Raw genomic sequence first — 19,118 nt, forward strand, 5'->3', positions numbered from 1 at the left:
AAAAACCAAACCAAAATTTGAGTAACAGATGTTTCCATAAAGGCTCAGCTCTAGCAAAGCTATCTCCAGTGCACTATGAATATTCTTGTTAAAAGGGACATTTAAACACTGTGGGTCTCTAGAGCTGCCTTGCTGAGATCTATGTAGCAGGAGTATTACACATGGAACTCCCAGCAGAAAAGCTGAAAGCTTGAGACATCCCATAGACAACCAGTAGCAATCATGTCATCAATCATCTCCAAATTTTATCCAATCCACTCTCATAAACTGTTATTTAATATGGCTTTGTCTGGAGAGAGCTCCTAGGAGAGCTCCTGCTTCCAAACAGGGAAAGAAAAAAAAGAACTGTTGCTAATCTTTCATTCTAAGAAAACAAGATTGAACTAATAAAATACAATTAGCAAATCTGTTCAGTATAGTGAAATTCAGCCAAGCCTGCTGCTTTAAAACTTTCTGCGTTTTTGTTAATGACAATTTTTGTTTTTTTCTTTTGTGTTTTTGTAAATTCCAAATTATTCTCTTTTTAGCTGCATGGTTTAGGTATTCTATTAGTATAATTGGACATGGGCACTGGGGCATAAAGGTTCCTCTGTGAAAAACTCTGGAAAGGTGGGGCAGATTGCATTTTTGCTTTGCCATCAAAAACCTCTTTTGTCTTAATCTTCTCTATAGACACCCTCAGGGCTATGAGAAGAAAATCATCAAAAAGAAACATGCAAGTTGTCTCTTATAAAATGCTGGTATCAGCAGAACACTGACTTTTTGTACATGGAGGTGGTATTTCCATCCATTAATACTTCAGCCAAGTATTATTGCTTTTTGTCACCTATAAAAGTATGTCTTGTTTTTAGGCTGCAGACTAGCAGTTACATATTGGGAGATAGCTGCATAAACTGTATTTGCTACATGCTGCATAGCAAAAGAGCTGACATTTCTTGGGAACAAGTCACCACACTCACAGAGCTCTGTGCTACATTTTGATATTCAGGGATGTTGTTCATTAGGTTGTGACAGCTGTTGCCAAGTTTTGCTTCAGAATGCACTGTAAGAATGAAAGCATGCCAAAATCAAAGGTAAGCTTTATGAAAAATGACTGCTGTAGAAGAGTTAGAAGAGCAAAAGTCTGGCTACTAAAAATCACGTAAGGCTCCAGGACCAGCTAACAAAATTTCACCTTAAAGAAGTTCATCTCCCCCAAGATGAACTAAAAACCTGACTTTTTGGGATCTCTGAACTGAAAAAGATTATTAATTCTGCAAGTGATTACACAAAAGGAACTGCAGGGATAACTGTGATCAAAAATATCTGCTCTGTGTAAATGAAAGTGATAACATATATTAAAAACATATTTCAGACAGTTACAATGAGCAATGAGCAATTCTGCTATTGATGTGCTTTAAGAAGCTAGTGAGAGTAAGACTTTAAAAGGGAGGTATAAACAGGATTAAACATTGAGGAAAAAAATGTACACTTCCAGGAGCTCTTGCTTAATTTGATAAAAGCTCAAGAACAGTTTTCCTCCAGACCACAGCAATGGATGATTTGATTGGGGCAAGAGTAATCCTGAGAGTCGTGTCTCATGTCTCCTCCCTTTGGGTCTTCTGTTTGCTCATTAAAGCTAGGAAAGTTATTCCACAGCTCTTCAGATAGGCTTAATTGTGCCTTTCTGTAAAGGTCTTAACAGGAAACAATTGCAATTCATGAGACTGAGTCGCATGTTGTAGTTTTATCAGTGTGTCACTGACTGATACTTTCCTTGACTTTTGCCATTATAAGTAGATTTATTCAACTTCGTTTCTCCTTTGGCACATGACTGTTATCAGTTTATATATACAGAGATATTTAAATATTTGTGAAGAAGTACAATTTACATTTTGATGCTTAATGGATCAAAGCATTCTGCAAGCACAAGGTAGATGTGTTGTAGGCTTCCTTACTTAAGCTGATCAGATGGTCATGTTATCCAACTGATTGAACTGTTTCTATGTGACACAGAAAGAGAAGACTGATAAAAATGTAATATAGAAAATGATGATGAAAGAGATGTTAAAGAGAAGGAAAAAAAGGGTTACTGCTTCAAGTTGTGTCCTAGAGAAGGCATTATGTCCATTTGCCTGCAATAGCAGTATTAAGCTGCACAGCTGTGAGGTGGCTTGTGTGTTATTCTTTAACTGGCATCCCTGTGTTGACTGGAACTTCAGCAAGGAAGGTACATCACTCCCCATCCAAGCTGGTGGGCCAGTAAAGAGCAAATAGCTCATAGTCCCAGAAGGAAGACCCTCATTTTTGAAAGAAATCTCTCTATTCCTATGGAAATACTGGAATACAATATCCCAAAAGACATATTAATCAATTATGTTCAGCTTAATGTATTCGGCTAAAAGCTTATTACATTCAGCTCACAGGTTCCTTCTCCCTCTTTGAACAAAATATGCCTACTTCCCCTAAGATGTTTCAAAAACAACAAGCTCTTTGCAACATAAACCAATGTCCCTTCAAATTAAGTCCCATGAAAAGACCAGTCAACTCTCAAAATGACTCAAGGTCAATCAAATGCAGTTAACACTGAGGAATCTCAGTGGTCTTCAACGACGCTATGAGAGGTTTCTTTCTTTTAAGAAGCAGCAGGTCACTAAGATGATACATTCTAGAGCTGAACAAGTATGAATTGCAACAGAAATTGTGGCTCAAGCAGCAGTCAGACCGCTTAAGAAATACTTATTAGGTCTAACAGTGTTCATGAAGTGCTGTTTGGCCAACATACAAAGGATTCCTATAAAAACATCTGGCAACTCTTGGAGCCTGGATCATACAAAGAAATTATGTAAGGAGAATTTTAGAATTCAGTTTACACATTCACCCCAATCTTCTGTTCCTGTTTCCATTTTTTTCTGCTAGGAAATGTATCTAAGCCAAAAGGAAAGAATTCACTTTTAGGGGAGAGTGTGATCTGGTTTGGTTTAAAAGCTTCTGATTTGTAAAAAGCAGGGTAAAAGAACACACAACATACTTTCTGTTTACTTAAAGCAGCATTTCCCCACGAATTCTGGTACTGTCATAAATATTTCTTGCTTTTATTGCTTTGGAGATATTTCCCTTTTTCAATAATTCTAACAGAACTCAATTGTTTACATAAATTTTGCCTTCTTTCCACTAATGTTACCAATCGAGCCTATATGATAGTAAGTAGTGTCAACATTTTTATGAACATTGTGCCTCTAATAACTCGGTGCAGGCAGCACTTTGTTTTTTTGAAATGGGCCAAAATTTAGACTGTTCAGGGAAGAAATATCTGGCACTTCTGTGTATCAGGCATAAACACCCTTCTCTCTTTCATGGCCACTGTCAGCCTGACAGATGGAGCAGAGGGCCAGCCACCTCCTGTGCAACTCCCCCCACTGTGGGTGTCCAGAGGTCCCCCTTGTTCCCAAGCTGCAGCGGTGGGGATGGGGCTTGCTTGGGATGCACAGATGAGACACTGTGGATTTTGGAGCATCTGGGTCAAATACATTTTCGAGATCTACTGTTCTTTGTGAAGCTGGCTCAAGAAAGGACACATCTCCATTTGGCCTCCTGTTAGATATGAATCTTACTCAGGAAGCCTCTATGGTTCCTGGACTACCTCATCACTGCCCGTCTGGAGGTAACTTGGTCTCACATGGTCCAAGGCCTGGCCACAAATGCCAACCTACACCTAAATTCTCCAACAGTGCCTTGAACTTCGATCCTTCTGACCACTCAGTGAGAAAGGAATAAGCCCTACCTTTTCCCCTGGGGTCAAGCACATCAAATGGATTAAGTCCAGATATGCAAGGAAATGTCTATTTCAAGAGTGCACTACCAGGACATTGGCACCATCTGAGTTATGGCTTGGCAGCAGCACCTAGGTGGATGCCACACTCCGAACACTACAAAGGAGCAAAGGAAGGCTGAACAGCAAGCACGAGAATAACAGAGCTTAGCATCACTGAGGAACTATGGAAAGGAAATCTAGGAGCACCCAACAGAAATCTAGTAACACTGTCACAATGTCCCTTTCTTTTTTCATTTGCAGGGCTGTCCAGAGGTCACACTGCTGCTGCATTTGCTTGTCCTAACTTTTAGACAAAGCATTGTGTCATGTCCGAGATCTGCATGAGACTTGCTATTTACTTGGATGAAAATCTGAAAAAAAAAAAGTCTTATTGTGTGGCACTTGCAAGTTTTTATTGACCTTCTTCTATGGAGGACAGCAACTTCTAATGTTTCTTCAAGATATTCACATAACTTTCCACCTTCTTATCATAGGCAAAAATCCTTATCTCTTGTGTAATTGTGCTTAAACCTAAGCACACTTAAGGTTACTCCAAAGGCTATACAGTGTCTTAGCTAAGCAGTTTGCTTCTTAGTTGTTGTGGTTTAAGTCCAGAGGGCAACTGAGCACCACAGAGCCGCTCTCTCACTCCTTCCCACTTTGTGAGATGGAGAGAACAAAATGTAACAAAAGGCTCAGGGACTGATGAGAGGACAGGGAGGCATGACTCACCAGTTACGGTCACAGGCAAAAGGCAGACTCGACTTGGGAAGAAAGAACATCAATTTAATTTGAACACTATCACCACCACTAATTTACCAATCAACTTAGAGTATGACAGTGAGAAGTACAACCACATCTTAAAAAAAACACCTTCCCCCCACCCCTCCCTTCTTCCTGGGCTCAGCTTTGACCCTGATTTCTCTACCTCCTTCACCCAAGCAGAGCAGTGAGGCAGAGGATGGGTGTTAATGTCAGTTCATCACCTGTTGTTTCTGCTGCTCCTTCCTCCTCAGGGGGAGGACTCCTCACACTCTTCTCCTGACCCAGCGAGAGGTCCCTCCCATGGGATACAGTCCTCCATGAATTCTCCAATGTGAGTCCTTCCCATGGGCTGCAAACTGCTCCCACATGGGTCCCTCCTGGGGGCTGCAGTCCTCCCAGCATCAGCCTGCTCCAGCAGAGGCTTCCCATGGAGTCGTGGCCTTCTTCAAGCACAGCCACCTGCTCCAGCGTGGGTCCTCCGCGGGCTGCAGGTGGGCATCTGCTCCAGCAGTGACCTCCATGGGCTGCAGGGGCACAGCCTGACCTCTCACCATGGGCTGCAGGGGGTCACTGCTCTGGGGCACCTCCCCCTCCCTCCTGGTCCTTTCTTCAGCTGACCTCAGTGTTTGCAGAGGTGTTTCCCTCACAACTCCTCCTCTCCAGGTTCCCCTTCTTAAATTTTTCACAGAGGCGCAGCCACCATCACTGATGGGCTTGGCCTTGGCCAGAGGTGGGTCTGACTTGGGAGCCAGGGGAGCTTCCAGAAGCTTCGCACAAGAGATACCACTGTAGCCCCCTCCCCCCTCTACCAAAACCCCACCGCACACAAACCCAACACATTAGTAGTACACTCCTTACAATAGGTCTAATTTCCTAAGGCTTTACTTACTCTTCAGTCCTAAACAATATTTCTAGCAGCAGTTCAGACACTTGTTCTCATTGATTGGGTAACCACAGATTCATGCTTCTTTCTGTGACTTCCTCAGTTCCAAAAAACCTGTGGGAATTAAGATCCTACTGTGGATGGGGCAGAGGGGTACAGGAGACAAGGAATGTTCCTCCAAATGAGTTTAATGGCCCCAAAGAGGACATAAGGAGAAATGGCTTCTCCTCCAGCCCACAGGCTGAAATACTACCACCAAAGTGGTGTGAACGCAGAGCTTGAAATTCTCATTTACTTCCCTACATGAAGTCTCCTTACCCTTGACTTCAGAAGAGCAAGATGAATTTCACTGATGGAGAATTTCAGGACAGTGTTTGATGCATACTGGCTTTATAATTAAAAATATACAACTGAAGAAAAGATGGTCATAAAATGTTGCCTAGGGCTATATCTAATACATGATGTTGTTTTAGTTTCCTCCTTACATTATATTTTTATCATCAACCCAGGGAGTTCATTAAATCTGTGAAGCTGTTGGAAGTTATCTGACAGCGGATTGTATTACTAGAGAGAACTATCGATCCAGGCTACTCGATCCCATTACCACACACTTCCATAAAGCTTGCAAGAGGCAGCAATCTGTTGCTTCTGCACTGACTACAGTTATTTCTCATGGATGGAATAATGAAATGTTTTCTGATGTATAATCATGACAGATTTTATCTGGAATGAGTAAAACAAGTAAAAGTCAGTCATAAAATATGGCATGGCTGGAATCAAGGGAAGCAAACTCCTCTGCTCTTCTATCAGATTGACAAATAACTAGCACATTGTGCAGCTCCTTGTATATGACATTAAATCTCAATCAGTTGTTTTCCTACTGTGAGATTAAAAGACCTATTTCTCTGGAATATGAAAAAGGGCACTGCATCATGAACTCTAAAAGTTCTTGTTTTGATGCAGTATCGTTCCCAATAAAGACTAAACAATGTCAAATGGACTCCTTCACCACTGAAGATGCAATATATGAAACCTTCACCAGGGCAGGGAACTACAACTTGAATCTTAAAAACAATTATTAAACAGGGTTTGTGTCATACATAATTCTTATAACTGGAATTCACTAGCCTGAAATTCATGAGGAGGAACTCAGCTTAAGCAAATTTGTAACATGAAGGACCCAGAGGAACTCTTTCAGCAGGTTTTACATAATGAAATACCAAATTATATGTACCAGTTTATGTTACTATATTGACAGCTGGCAGAATGATATCCCACTAAAGCAGTGCCATACTTTCATATGATAATTTCAGTACTCACGATTTAATCAGATTTGAATATTTGGGGCTGAGATTTTCAAAGACTAGTACATGCACAAAGTTATTTTTTTCTCCTGGAGAGTCAGTGTTAGAGGAAAAAAAAAAATCTCCATTCTTCCTAATATCCAGTTCACATGTAAGAATTTAGAATTCACTTTATGGAAAAGTCTGAACATGATGATGTTTTGGAACAAGAAATCACAGCTTAGCTGCTACCCTAGTGTCAGAAGCACATGTATGTTGAGGTGTTACCAAATTTGGCATGTTACACCACTTCTGCAAAACAGCTCATACATGCCAATACAAGCAGGACTGACTACCTTGGGGAGGGAAGGGCAGTGCTAGAAAAAGGTCGAAGAAAGACTGAGAGCATGCTTCCACACAGAATTTAAAATTTTGGGACCTCTCAGCAATGCTGTGCTGGCAGAAGAGAGACCTGGGTAAGTGAAAACCTCAAAGTCCTTCAGCCTGGCTGCTGTTCTACTCACTAGCAGTTACCTGCTACCTCATGAACTGAAAAGGTCTAGTCCCTGCTAGGATGCAAAGGAGTCTTCTGTACATGATTTGTTTGAGACAGTTTGGATCAAGTGCTGTATTTTGGCACCTTGGCCCACCTTCTCCCAGTGCACTTCTTAATATTTAAATTAAAAATGTTAAGATGGCACAGTACAACCAGTGAATGAAGAATTCTGCACCCACCTTATAATACAAATTTGGTCTTTGTGCACTATCTCATTATAACCACAGAACAAGCTTGTGTCAAGGTGAATATAAATAATAGGCACCTGTCAGTCTAATATCTGGATTATAAATTATACACATGAAAGAACTAAATTAAACCAGTATGAAACAGCCCCACCTCTGGCATTTCTTGACTTCCACATACTTGACATGTTAACACTCTTCTGAAAGCATTTTTTTTTTTTTTTTTTCTTTCCTGCATGCATGCATGTCTGCCTTTTATACTGCCACAAAGTGTATTGTACTTTCATTGCATCCTGTAAGTGTCTGTTCAGTATTGGAGTATTGCTTAGGAAGAAGCATGACAAAATGTAATGTAATTTGGAAAAGGATACCCTATAGATGCACTGTATGAGAGGAATCAAAATGCAGCGGAAGATACCTCATGTGAGCTTGCAACATCAGCAAACATGAAGGAACAGAAGCTGTGCATCTGGGCTAAGGCTCGAGCTCCAGTCACATCCATTTCTTGCGGTTAAAACATGCAAAACCTTTCCCTTGTTCTTTGCTGGAGGGAGCCCAGCAAAGAACATTACAGACCTTCCAAGCAGAGCTCCTCCACCCAGATACTTCACTTTATGAAAAGCATAGGAATAATAATCTGAGACCTTTCCACCTCTATCAAATTTTTCCAGCAGATTCACTGAGGAAAAACAGGCAAACATGGTACAATCACATAACCTGGAAATTGCTTTGATAAAGTGCTGTTCAGAGCTAAACAGAACAGAACCAGCAATCAATAACTCAAATGCTACAAACTGACAAGCACAAGACAAACAAAATTGACATGGAAGACAACTGGCTGCAGAGAGTTCACACATATGTTGTCCAACAAGGTCCGTTCTATAATTAGAGAAGTGCAGAAACCTCCTTTATAAACGTGTCCTTAGATGTTGCCGAATCATTTCACAAATGGCTTCTTGATACTTTTGCACAGGGTGGTTTCAGAGTTTAGATCACTATATCACAGCTTTATTTCTGAAACGTTGAGCTCACATTCAGTGCCTGCACTGGGTTTAAGAATTAGCTGAAGATGAATTCTACCAGGTCTCCTACTGGAAATAAAGCGAAAGCACATAACACAGTAAGTCTTTTTTTGACATTAAAAATGCCCATTCCTTCCATAATCTCTGGACTGCCACCTTGAATTTTTATTTCCTTCTTTGGAATGTAGTTTCTTTGTTTATCAGAGACCATACAAAAATTAGGAAAATAAAGAGGAACTCTCCCCTTCCCTTCTCCAACAATTAATGATATGGTGTCCCTTGTCTCCCCAAAATGGCAAGTAAGTTGGACTGAGCGAAGATGTGACACAGACAATGCAGCAAAGATATGAAATGTAATCCTGGGTTGGATAAATGGAGTAACAATAGGAGAAAGATAACTTTACCCCTAAATGTTGCATCGATGGAGCAATACCAGAGGATCATATAGCATTCTGCTATTTTCCTTTTAAAAGAATAAAATACAACTGGAGAACCTATGTGATGCTTAGCTGAGAGCTGGGAAAAGGTGTTACAGTGAGGGACTTCAGAAGTTAAAACTGTTTAGCCATTCAAAATAGACCAAGAGATTTGATTACAGCAAAGCTGTTACCTTTTCAGGGAGAAAATGCCAATATTAAAGGCCTATTTAATCTAATGGGGAATGACATAACAAGAACCAATGACTAGAAGCTGAAGATAGATAAATTTAAATGAGAATTAATGTCTCTACTTCTAGCAGAGAGAGTGATTAACCTTTGAAACAAACTACCAAAGGAAGTGCTAGATACTCCATTTACTGAAATTGTGGATGAATCCTTTCCTTTGGAAAATACTTTTTAGTCAAACAAGTCAGTGGGCTCTGCATGTGAAGATTTTCTGTGACTTCCTTAAGAGTGGAATCTACTTCACTTCTTGAACGACAGCACTACAACCTTACACACTAACACCTTCACTATAAAACCCCAGCTCCCTCTGAAGTAAGAAAAGCTTCAGTATATTTTATAAAGAGATTAAAGAACCCAAGACTAAATTGCCCCTCTTCCCTTCTCTCTCTACATTAAAAGCAAGGCAGGATACACCTCCCATTTAGCATTTTCACTGAGAGGACACGGTACTGGACTCCCAATGAAAAGAGCACGTGTTCTTGGTGGATCCCATACTGCTCTTCCATCCCAGCTCAATTCAGCCACACACTTTACTAATGGATAATTAAGCTCTGATTACAACAGTTGGAAAGCTACTCAGTGGTATCAGTCACACGAACTGCCCTGCTGCTTAAGCTTCTATTCATGCTTTTAAATAGGCACTCTCCTCCACAAGGAGAGGGCTGTGGGTGGTTTGGGAATAATGACAGTGCTCACCAGAGTGATGGCAACTATCGCATCGGTGCACCTCACCCCTCCAACCTGCCACAAGACCCAGAAGGACAGCACAGCAGTTAAGTCGTATGTTTTAAAAAGTGTTTCATTTAATAAGGCACAGAGGGTTTCACTCTTGAACTACCACTGTATCATACAGCATGAAATTTTAGTAAATTTATGCATGTTTCTTAACAGGATGATTAACTGATTTTCTCTATTAGAAAAAGGTGGCATCTTAATTTAGGTGCAAATTATATTATACTGCCACCCTGACATCACTGAGAATAAAGTCTCTGCATTTTGTCAGGTAATGCATATGCAAACCAGGTACAAAAAAATGACAGTCACCACTCTCAAGTCATTGTCACCTTTCCATCTGACCCATTCTGATCCTTTTACTTTTGTCTTCTCATGCTCCAGAGCCCAGAAAAGCTTTCCCCACTTCCTTCTTCTGCTCTTTTCCAACCCAAAGCTATCCTGTCCCCACCTACAGAGGTTTGCTCTGTGAAAAGTTCATGTGAGGGAGAGAAAACTGTTAGGTGACACAGAGCTGTCTATCCTTGCTGTCTGCTGGTTACTTGGGTGACATTTACAGTGAATAGGTACAAAGACAGGCAAAGGAGATTTTACAACCAGCCACATCTCTCCTCTCCTACAAGACACTGCACAAGACTCACAAAATTGTGGTGAGCTAGCCCAAGTGTATTTATTCCAAAGATGCCCATCCATTGCTTGACTTTCTACTGCTGTATGTGGCATTTAAAAAGTCTACCCCACTCACGAGCTATTTCTGTCTGCAATGATATTCCCTATATTTAAAAGGGGGGGAATTGTCACTCCACGAATCATACAAAATATTTTTGTATTCCTCACCGCAAAATGTCAAGTACACAGTTTTCTATGATTTCTAGAAAATATGTTTAAGCTTCTCTTTGTTTTATGCCCATTTTAGTGCAGTACACGTCCCTCTACTTTGGCTCAGGCTTTTCAAGTTAACTGTGGCTGGCTATTTTGCCAGGGTTGAAAAAACACTTACCTGATCTGTCACTGGCAGTCTTAAAGATAGATCAGCTAAGTTTGTGTAATACCTCCCCCCCAAATATTTAAATAGCAGGTAATTAATGTGCTATAATAAAAAACTGCCTGATCCTGACAGCTTCAGTTTGTAATGAAAAGAGTGCAACTGATGCAAAGAAAATTCTAATAATTAGGCAAAAATGTTCTACAGTTCCATCAGCAAATGACTGCATAACAGTTTATACATGACCCCTATAACCCAGAAATAGAAATGTAAACTCTTATCTTCCCTTGTGACATGGGTGACTCATTGTCTCTCCAAAATCAAATCACAGGTTTGTTCTATTTGATAGTATCAGGTTTGATCAAGTTTCAGAGGTATTGCATTTAGAAAGTCTTTACATATTCTTTGAGGTATTTGTGACTGCAATGATAGTTCCTGCATGTATAAAAGGGGATATTGCTGGGAGGAAAACCAAAATGGAATATTTAAGTGTATTCATTTACAAAGCCTCCTTCAACTCGGCTGAAAAATCAAAATGCTTCTTGTCAAAATTAATGTCTTTCAAACTTCTGGAGTATAACCAAAGAGTCAGTTCAAGTACATCTCTCCTAAACCACTATAAACTCTGGTGAATAAGGGACAGTTCACCAAATCAGCTCCATTTTCAGCACGCAGTCAACCTGAAGCATGCCCAGAAATACATTTCTCTCTGATCTCACCACCTCCTTCAAAGCCACGCCTTGAATAGGAAGTTCATTAAACACTCTCTAATGGAAGAATTCCACTCAGAAATTCCAGAGTAAAAATTCAAGCGATCTTGTGAAGCTGTCAGTTTTAATGAGGCTCCTGAAGGAAACATGAGACTCCCCAATCTGCTGAATTCTTGTATCCAGCTGGCCCATGGACCCACATGACCACCCCAGCATATGCATGGTCCTTCACTATGCATTATCTTAAATTACCTAGAAAACATCTAAGTATCTCACCTACTTTCAAAAGATGTCCTGAAATTCTGCATCTGCAGGAACAGTTTCTACTGCTTATGGACAAGTGTCTTGCCTAGGTACAATCTGGTCAATTCTGCAAAAGAAACTAGCTGGGGAGTCTCATATGACCAGGTTCTCTACTCAAGATGTGAATCAACAGGTGGAGGCACAAAAGTAGTGCCTACCAATTGGTGCAGACATAGCAGGAGCTGCCTGGTGAATTGATAGTTCTGAAATTCCCATCTGGAAAGCTCCTGTACCAATTAGTCAAATACTTTGCTGTGAAGGTGGCTCAGAGTTGAGTTAATCACATTGTCTCAAGTTGCTCCACTGTCTCACATCACTCCATTGTCTCATCCATGCACATGACTAACTGGGGAGCTCCCAGACCACAGAGGAAATTACTGATTTGTGTGTGCACACAGATACAGTCCTGATACCCAGCTATACCACAACTGTAACTACAGGACATCCTTGGATTTCATCCTTGTAGCTATCTTGTAATTTACACTTCGTGGCTCTGGCCACAGTAGGAATCTCCCCAAAACACATCTAATGGAATTTGAATTAAAAATTATATTTAGCTTTTACAGAATATGTTTCACCAACAGAAATCAAATGATTAATATTATTGTTCTCATTTTACAGAGTTCACAGGTAACTTTAAAAGGGCAAAGAGACTTCCTCAAAAAATTCCTCAGCCCAGCACTGATACAGAAGGGAGAACAGAGCAGGGTAGCAGGCTTAATTTCTGTCTTCTCAAACCTTTCATCAAAATGATGGAAAAAATGTTCACCCGAAAGGTTAGTATCATCACCTCAATTCAGCAACAAGGGGACAAACGCAGGAGACGTCAAGGGATCTCACTAGGAAACTTGTGGCTGAGTCACTAAGACTGACATTTTTACTCAGTCTGTGTTACATGCTTTTACTCATTAAGCATTTTTCCTATATATACTATCAGAAAATACATTAACAATATAAAGATATACTCAGACAGAATGCACAAGACAGACTAGAAGCCAACTTCTCAGATCTATAATCTTGCCTTCTCTGAAATAAAGGAACCTGAAGATAGAATAAACACACACACAATTAGTTTTCCTTAAAGCAAAAACCACCTCCTCACCTTCAAAATGCACCATTTAGGATGCTTCTCTCCTTTTTAAGTACAAAAGCCCAGGAACAAAACCCATCATGATTTAGAGGAACCACTGATAAATAAATTATAATTCAGCACTACAATTTTTAGGATGCATGGTTCTTTTATTAAGATCAGCCTTCGAGCACTAAAATGCGAAATCACAGGAAATTAGACCTATGTTTCTGCTGCAATGCAATGGCTCTGAAAATACAGAGCACCTGCTGATTTACAACACTGGCGTTGCCGATTCCACCAAGTGATGACTACCTACAGGCTCTGCTGTTGGTTTGAAATAGCGCTGAACTTTAGCCAGTGCAGGAGCTTGATTATGGAGGCAATCTCTTCTCATCCTATTCATTATGCTGATAAAACAGCAGCTAGCACTTCACATTAGGTGGAACTTCTACTTTAATTACAGGATTTTTACTAAAGCTTGTCTTTCGGTGACACTTCAGGAAATGTGGACTCTGCATGGGTAATGTAAAAACAACTAATTGATTCTGTATCACTGCTACTTGCAGTAGATCATGGTTCCTGGTATTTAAAGTGAGGAGAAGTAATATAGTGATATCCACTTGCTGCCTAAGTAAATATTCTGTATGAATAAAGGCCATTTCCTCAATGGTAATGCAAGCGTAGAATTAAGTTCTTCCATTGTGTTAGATAAAACTTTATATTAAATGTACAAAAGTTTGATTTGAAGAATATTTATAAAAATGGTTATCTATAGATGGTGAGATTACTCAAGTTTAAAAACTGAGTCAAATGTTGAATTTAATCAATACGTGATCGCAATGGCAAATTCAGATTCATGAACATTATTAAGTGCAAACCTGCTAGGAATAAAAAACAATTCCTAACTAGGAGCAAGTGGCACCTCACATGAATGCTGATCTTCCCAGCTTTATCAGTGATCAGAAGGAAATACAGTTAGTAGCGCAGCATTGCAGTAAGTCCTCTCACGGGCCACTGCGTTCCTGAAAGTCTTAATGAAGGTCACAGGCTATGGGACATTACAAACACTTCAAAATTACAGTTTTTTGATTTCTCTTCAGTCATTATCCATTTTCAGGAATCAGTTATAGTTTCTCTCATCAGGCCCTCAAGGAGTCACCTCAACTGCTTAGGCTAGCTGCAGATGCATCCACCAACAGCCAAACCAATTGCTATAGACAGGCACCTTCAGGGTCACAAGTTATCTGATCCTTTTGGATGCCTAAAGAAATACTTCCAGAATGCAATGATATATACACTAAAGGTGTATGTTTCTCTCCATAGACTACAAGGAGAACCCAGACAAATAACTCTGATGCAGTCATCTGCAATTAGTCAGATGAATCCTACCTTCAGTATCACTACAGAGACTCAAGCCCAGCAACCTGGATGCACCCTTCTCGTACAAAAGGGATCAGTATTTTCAGGTATGCAGAACTTCTTTCCCATTCTCACTATTTCCAGTGTAACACAGGTAGTAAGTGACTTGCCACAGTAAAATAGGTTTCACAGCCAGGAAGAATCTCCACATAACAGAGATACTATCTTTCTCCTCTGGTGAGAGGGTTAAGTGCCTAATAGCAAACAGGAACTTGAGGACCTTTACCCTTGGGTTGTACAGGATAATTGTCTTATAAGCAGTAACATGTATCAAGCCTACAATAGTTCTGTTCGAATTACTGCAATTCTGAACTGGTTGATGGATTTAGTTCAGCCACCATTCCCCACTCCAAGAGGGATCATGATCACCTCACCCAACATTTCTAGTAAGAATAAAGAATCTATTCCAGAAAATTACCGATCCAAGCATACTTTCCATAAATTAACAGTTCTGTTTTCAGAAGTGACCTATCAGCCATAACTTAAATACAGATATCGAATGCCCTAACATCAGCAGCGACACTCGGCACCAGACTATAAATAAGTGTGACCCAGGTCTGCCCAGCTGCCACCATAAGTAAAGCTGTAATTGTCCAAGAGGCCTTATGCGGAATGGCTGGTTTGCACAGAGGGACCATTAAGTGGCCATTTAAAAAGAAACAAAACAAAACCGGATATTGCTCATTTTTGCAAAATGATCTGAAAAAAAAAAATAATTAAAAGGTAAAAGGCAATATATAGACTTAAGAGCAGCACTTACCTTCCCTTCCTCCTACCCACCAGCATGTCCCATGCTTCAGTGGGCTCAGTGGTGGCTGCTATATCACTAGCATGCAGCATGCTGGATCATCACTTGAATGGGAGCCAGCCAGCCATGGCAAGGGTAGACTCACAGCACTAAATAGAAAAAAGTCAATTTTGAGGTAATTACGTGTTGAATGCCCTTCTTAACCTGCAGCTGTTGGGGGCATTCAGCACATATGGTTAAGGTTGATGAAATTTTTAAAGCCACTGAAATTTATAAGGTTACCTTGGCAGGTCACCCAGCTTGAATTTTTTTTCTTGCTAGTGCACAGAAACAGCTAAGAGCGAGACTTCACTGTTTGCTGGTTGCAAAAGGGGAATGCAGTCACGCTGCATCAGGAACTGCTCAAGAACCAAAACAACCAAAACTCCTCAGTGCTCCGGGGCAAATGATTGAGGGAGAAGGAGAAGAAAGACAGGAACAATTATCCATAGTCTCCTTTAAAGTACTGTATCACTGTCCTGGCTCTATCCATCTCTTTCTCTCAACCTCGAAAGAGAGGGAAGCATTTGCAAAGACACTGCTTCCCTTTCTGGCTGCTGCATGCCTTTGGATGTGGGTAGCTCTTGCATTGAGCGGGGGAACTCCTTATGGCCCTCAGACTATTTTTTAGCTCAGTGAGGAATTTTGACAGTATTTTTTTGGATGGAAAATTCCTTGAGAAAGATCACTTCTCTCTTTTTTCAAAGAAACACATGGACAGGAAGGGATTGGTTACAGAGTCTTGACCACTTAACTGTTCCCCTTAGATTTCTGTCACACATCTCATGATATCAGGTGTGTGGCTTCAACTATAGCTGAAGCAAGTAGCCTTAGAAAGGTATTATTATCTAAAACAGACTGAAGTCAGTTGGGGTTCTTATTTCTCGTCAGTGCTGTGTAACACTCCCCACTGTCATAGAGCTGAACTCTTGTCTTTTAAGAAAAGACATGCACTGAAGAGCTGTCAAGACCCAATAAGCCTTTGTGGCCTTGATGGTGCCAGAATTCCCTTCCCTTACTTACTGATACCTCTTTCTGCTCTCCTCTGAAAAACGAGGGGCCTCAATACAGCCTACAATTAAAGTAGCCACGATCTTGCTCTAAAAAGTTCACTCACAAAGGAAAAAATATGTTCTACAAATTTTCTTGTTTTTATTTTCCGAGTCAGTCTTTAAAACTGTCTGTTGTGTGCCTACAAACAGGTCTTACAAACAGTACAACATAATATGAGGCAGTAAGACATTAGCTGAACTGTGAGTAAAGCACAAAGCAAGAAATCATCTGACTTGGAGGATCTGAAATGATCTTCCCCAACAACAGGGTGTGGCTCCTTTGTATTCATCACTCCATAGGAAGGCTCCAGTGTTCAGCCCTGTACAGTATAAATTCAGTGTTATTACAGGGGATTTCCATGCAAGTCACTGTGGAATTGTGTTGGCATTTTCAGAGAAGTAATCATGATAAATGTGATGCAAGCTTCTTTACAGTTTTTTTTTAATGAGTAAAAATATAGAGCTGGGTGATTCATAGAAGATGCAAGCTTTGGATGTTCAAAATTTGTGTTACAAGAAATCATAATAGCAGGACAACCTAAGTCCTTGCCACTTACAGGTCACAACCTGATACAGCAAGATGTAAACAGACCTGCTTTTTGGAAATCTTACCCTTTTGGTATTGAAATCAGTTGAAAACTCTTGATTAAGCACAGTGATGAAATACAATGGTATAAATAGAAACAGCAGTCTGCACTTAAAAGATCTGGTTAAACTACACAAAGATCTTCACTAGAAGCGAAGATTATTGAAGAAGTTCAAGGCAAAAGGAGACTATGCATATGCATGGCAAAAATATTGAGGAGTACTTACAGAAGACTCGAATGCATTCATTTACATGCAGCTGGTCCCACTGAATAGTTTAATGGCATTGCAGACACACAGCCAGATACTGGTCAGATGACTGGTAAAATTAGGTGAGTAAAGTACAATTAAACTGGTATGTATACATACTGTAAGCTCAACAATCTGTGTATTTTGACATAACATGGAACTTGAGAGAATTAAGCGAAGCTTTAAACATGGCAAGTAAAATATTACCTATATAATTGTCCCTTTTTGGAAACTAGAGTAATTTGCAGCGCTGATCAGTCTTGCAACAGAGGAAGAAGAAAAGCCAGCCATAATGGACAAAGGCAGTCAAGTATCTCAGCCTGAAAGCAGGCAAAAAGGTCTGCTTTAGGAACAGAGTTATTAATGCTGCACACAGAAAACTTTAAACTGTAGTGCAGGTCACCTGTATGGGATAACAAGCCGAGTCACCAAGTATTAACCAGAAAGTGCATGGGAATCACCTTATGTTAATACTTTCTATGTAAACATTATGAGAAGCTCCTCATCCTATACCCTGAATACCAAGAAAGCAGACTTAGAAGTAATTTTGAAAAGGAAGCCAGACTCCAGATGTATATACTGACTGATGGTGGTTAACCATGCTGGTTATTCTGCTGCAGATACCTTTACTGCAGGTCTGTACTCATAAGAAAGAAGGGGACAGCAAGCCACTGCTGAGACAAAAAGTCACACAGTGGTTTCAAGAGACTCTCCCAGGTAAAGTCCATTTAAAGTACTTTCTTCCGCAACAGCTTGAAGAGCTGTGTACTTTACAGCACCCAAGAGTAATGCTGTTGTTCAGCAGCCATGTGCCTTAACATCACATCCTGATACACTCTGTGAGGTATAAATCAGACTGCACAATCCAAAGTCTAGTTGGGGCTACTGGAAATAATTAGAGAGCAGAGTACTACCTACTGCATATTATGATATTACTGCATATGACTAAAAGTATCTAAAAATTCAACCAACTATATAGTCAAACTTAATTCAGGCAAATCAAAAAGGATTTCCTGACTCAAATTCTACAAAGAGTTATGAGGGACCTGCTCCAGACTCTAAAGCCAGTACAAATCTCTTGACTGGAAAAACTACTCCACAGCCTTGTTGCTCCAACCTCTCTGAATGGATTTGGGATTACATTGCCATGACTTGCTGCCCCAAAAGATGGGAAGAAAATGAGCCTTTCCTATTCTGCAACCTCCAGGGCAGTACCTTCTACATTTGTGCAATGCCTTACAGTATCTCTGACTTGGGTGGTGGAAGGGAGAAAGGAGCTGAAGAGCCCTCTCTGCTCTCTTGACTGATTGGGCTGAGAGCAACAACATGTCCATTCAGGGAAAACATTAACCTTAGTGATGTGTGGTCTTTCCCTGGTAAAATGAACCATCTTGTGAAGTGAGAGAATATTAGAGAATTTTTCCCCAAGTCAATCTAGAAACTGGAACAAGCTGAGTGTCCACCAGAGAAAGAGTCTCTGCTGAAAAGGGAAGATGGCAGCATGATCAGTGAGTGGGGCAGCAGACTTGGAAGAAGTCAGCCAAGGATTCTGTCTGAGAGGGATCACGTTGAGAAGGTCAAGGACAGAAGTGATATCCAGAAACTAGAAAGTCAGTTTCATTCAGACAAACTGCAGTCTAGTGAGGAATGGAGCAAGTAAGTTCATGGTTCAAACCTGTGTGACTTCTGTAGTGCCAGCACTGTGTTGAGATATTGTGCCCACTTGGCGCAAATGCTGTGTCCAACATTCAGCGTCTTCCTTACCCACAGAAAAGTCATACTGCAATGAGTACTAATTTCTGCAAAGGAAACAGTTAACAATAAAGCACACCTAGTTTTAGTTAAAGTTCTCCTGCTGTCTACAGGAGCTAATTGCAATCACAGACTTCTTCCTTTCCCAAAGCACTAGCGGTAGGTAATAGAAACATTTGTCATAATTATCCTTTCTGAAGAAGCGCAAATCAAATAAAATCACCACAATACTAGCTGTCTTGAAAAGGTATCAAGATGATCTATTTATAAATGTTGATATATAGCTAGAGAGTTAAGATGAAGCATTGCCTGTACCCACA

At 40.4% G+C, this 19,118-nt stretch overlaps 1 protein-coding gene across 4 annotated transcripts in view; it reads right to left on the reverse strand.

Moving 5' to 3' along the window:
* The window catches only part of HS6ST3 (heparan sulfate 6-O-sulfotransferase 3), a 316,757-nt gene that overhangs the window by 49,291 nt on the left and 248,348 nt on the right, over window positions 1–19,118 (reverse strand). Inside the window, exon 3 of one of the 4 annotated variants that reach the window (XM_074911453.1) lies at window positions 647–664. The exons of the other annotated variants lie outside the window; for them this stretch is intronic. Coding sequence (XP_074767554.1) covers window positions 647–664 — 18 coding nt within the window. The remainder of the gene's footprint in view (window positions 1–646; window positions 665–19,118) is intronic. 4 annotated transcript variants of the gene reach the window in all.

Source organism: Athene noctua, chromosome 1 (assembly GCF_965140245.1).
Source record: "Athene noctua chromosome 1, bAthNoc1.hap1.1, whole genome shotgun sequence".
In the NCBI taxonomy this organism is placed as follows: Eukaryota; Metazoa; Chordata; class Aves; order Strigiformes; family Strigidae; genus Athene; species Athene noctua.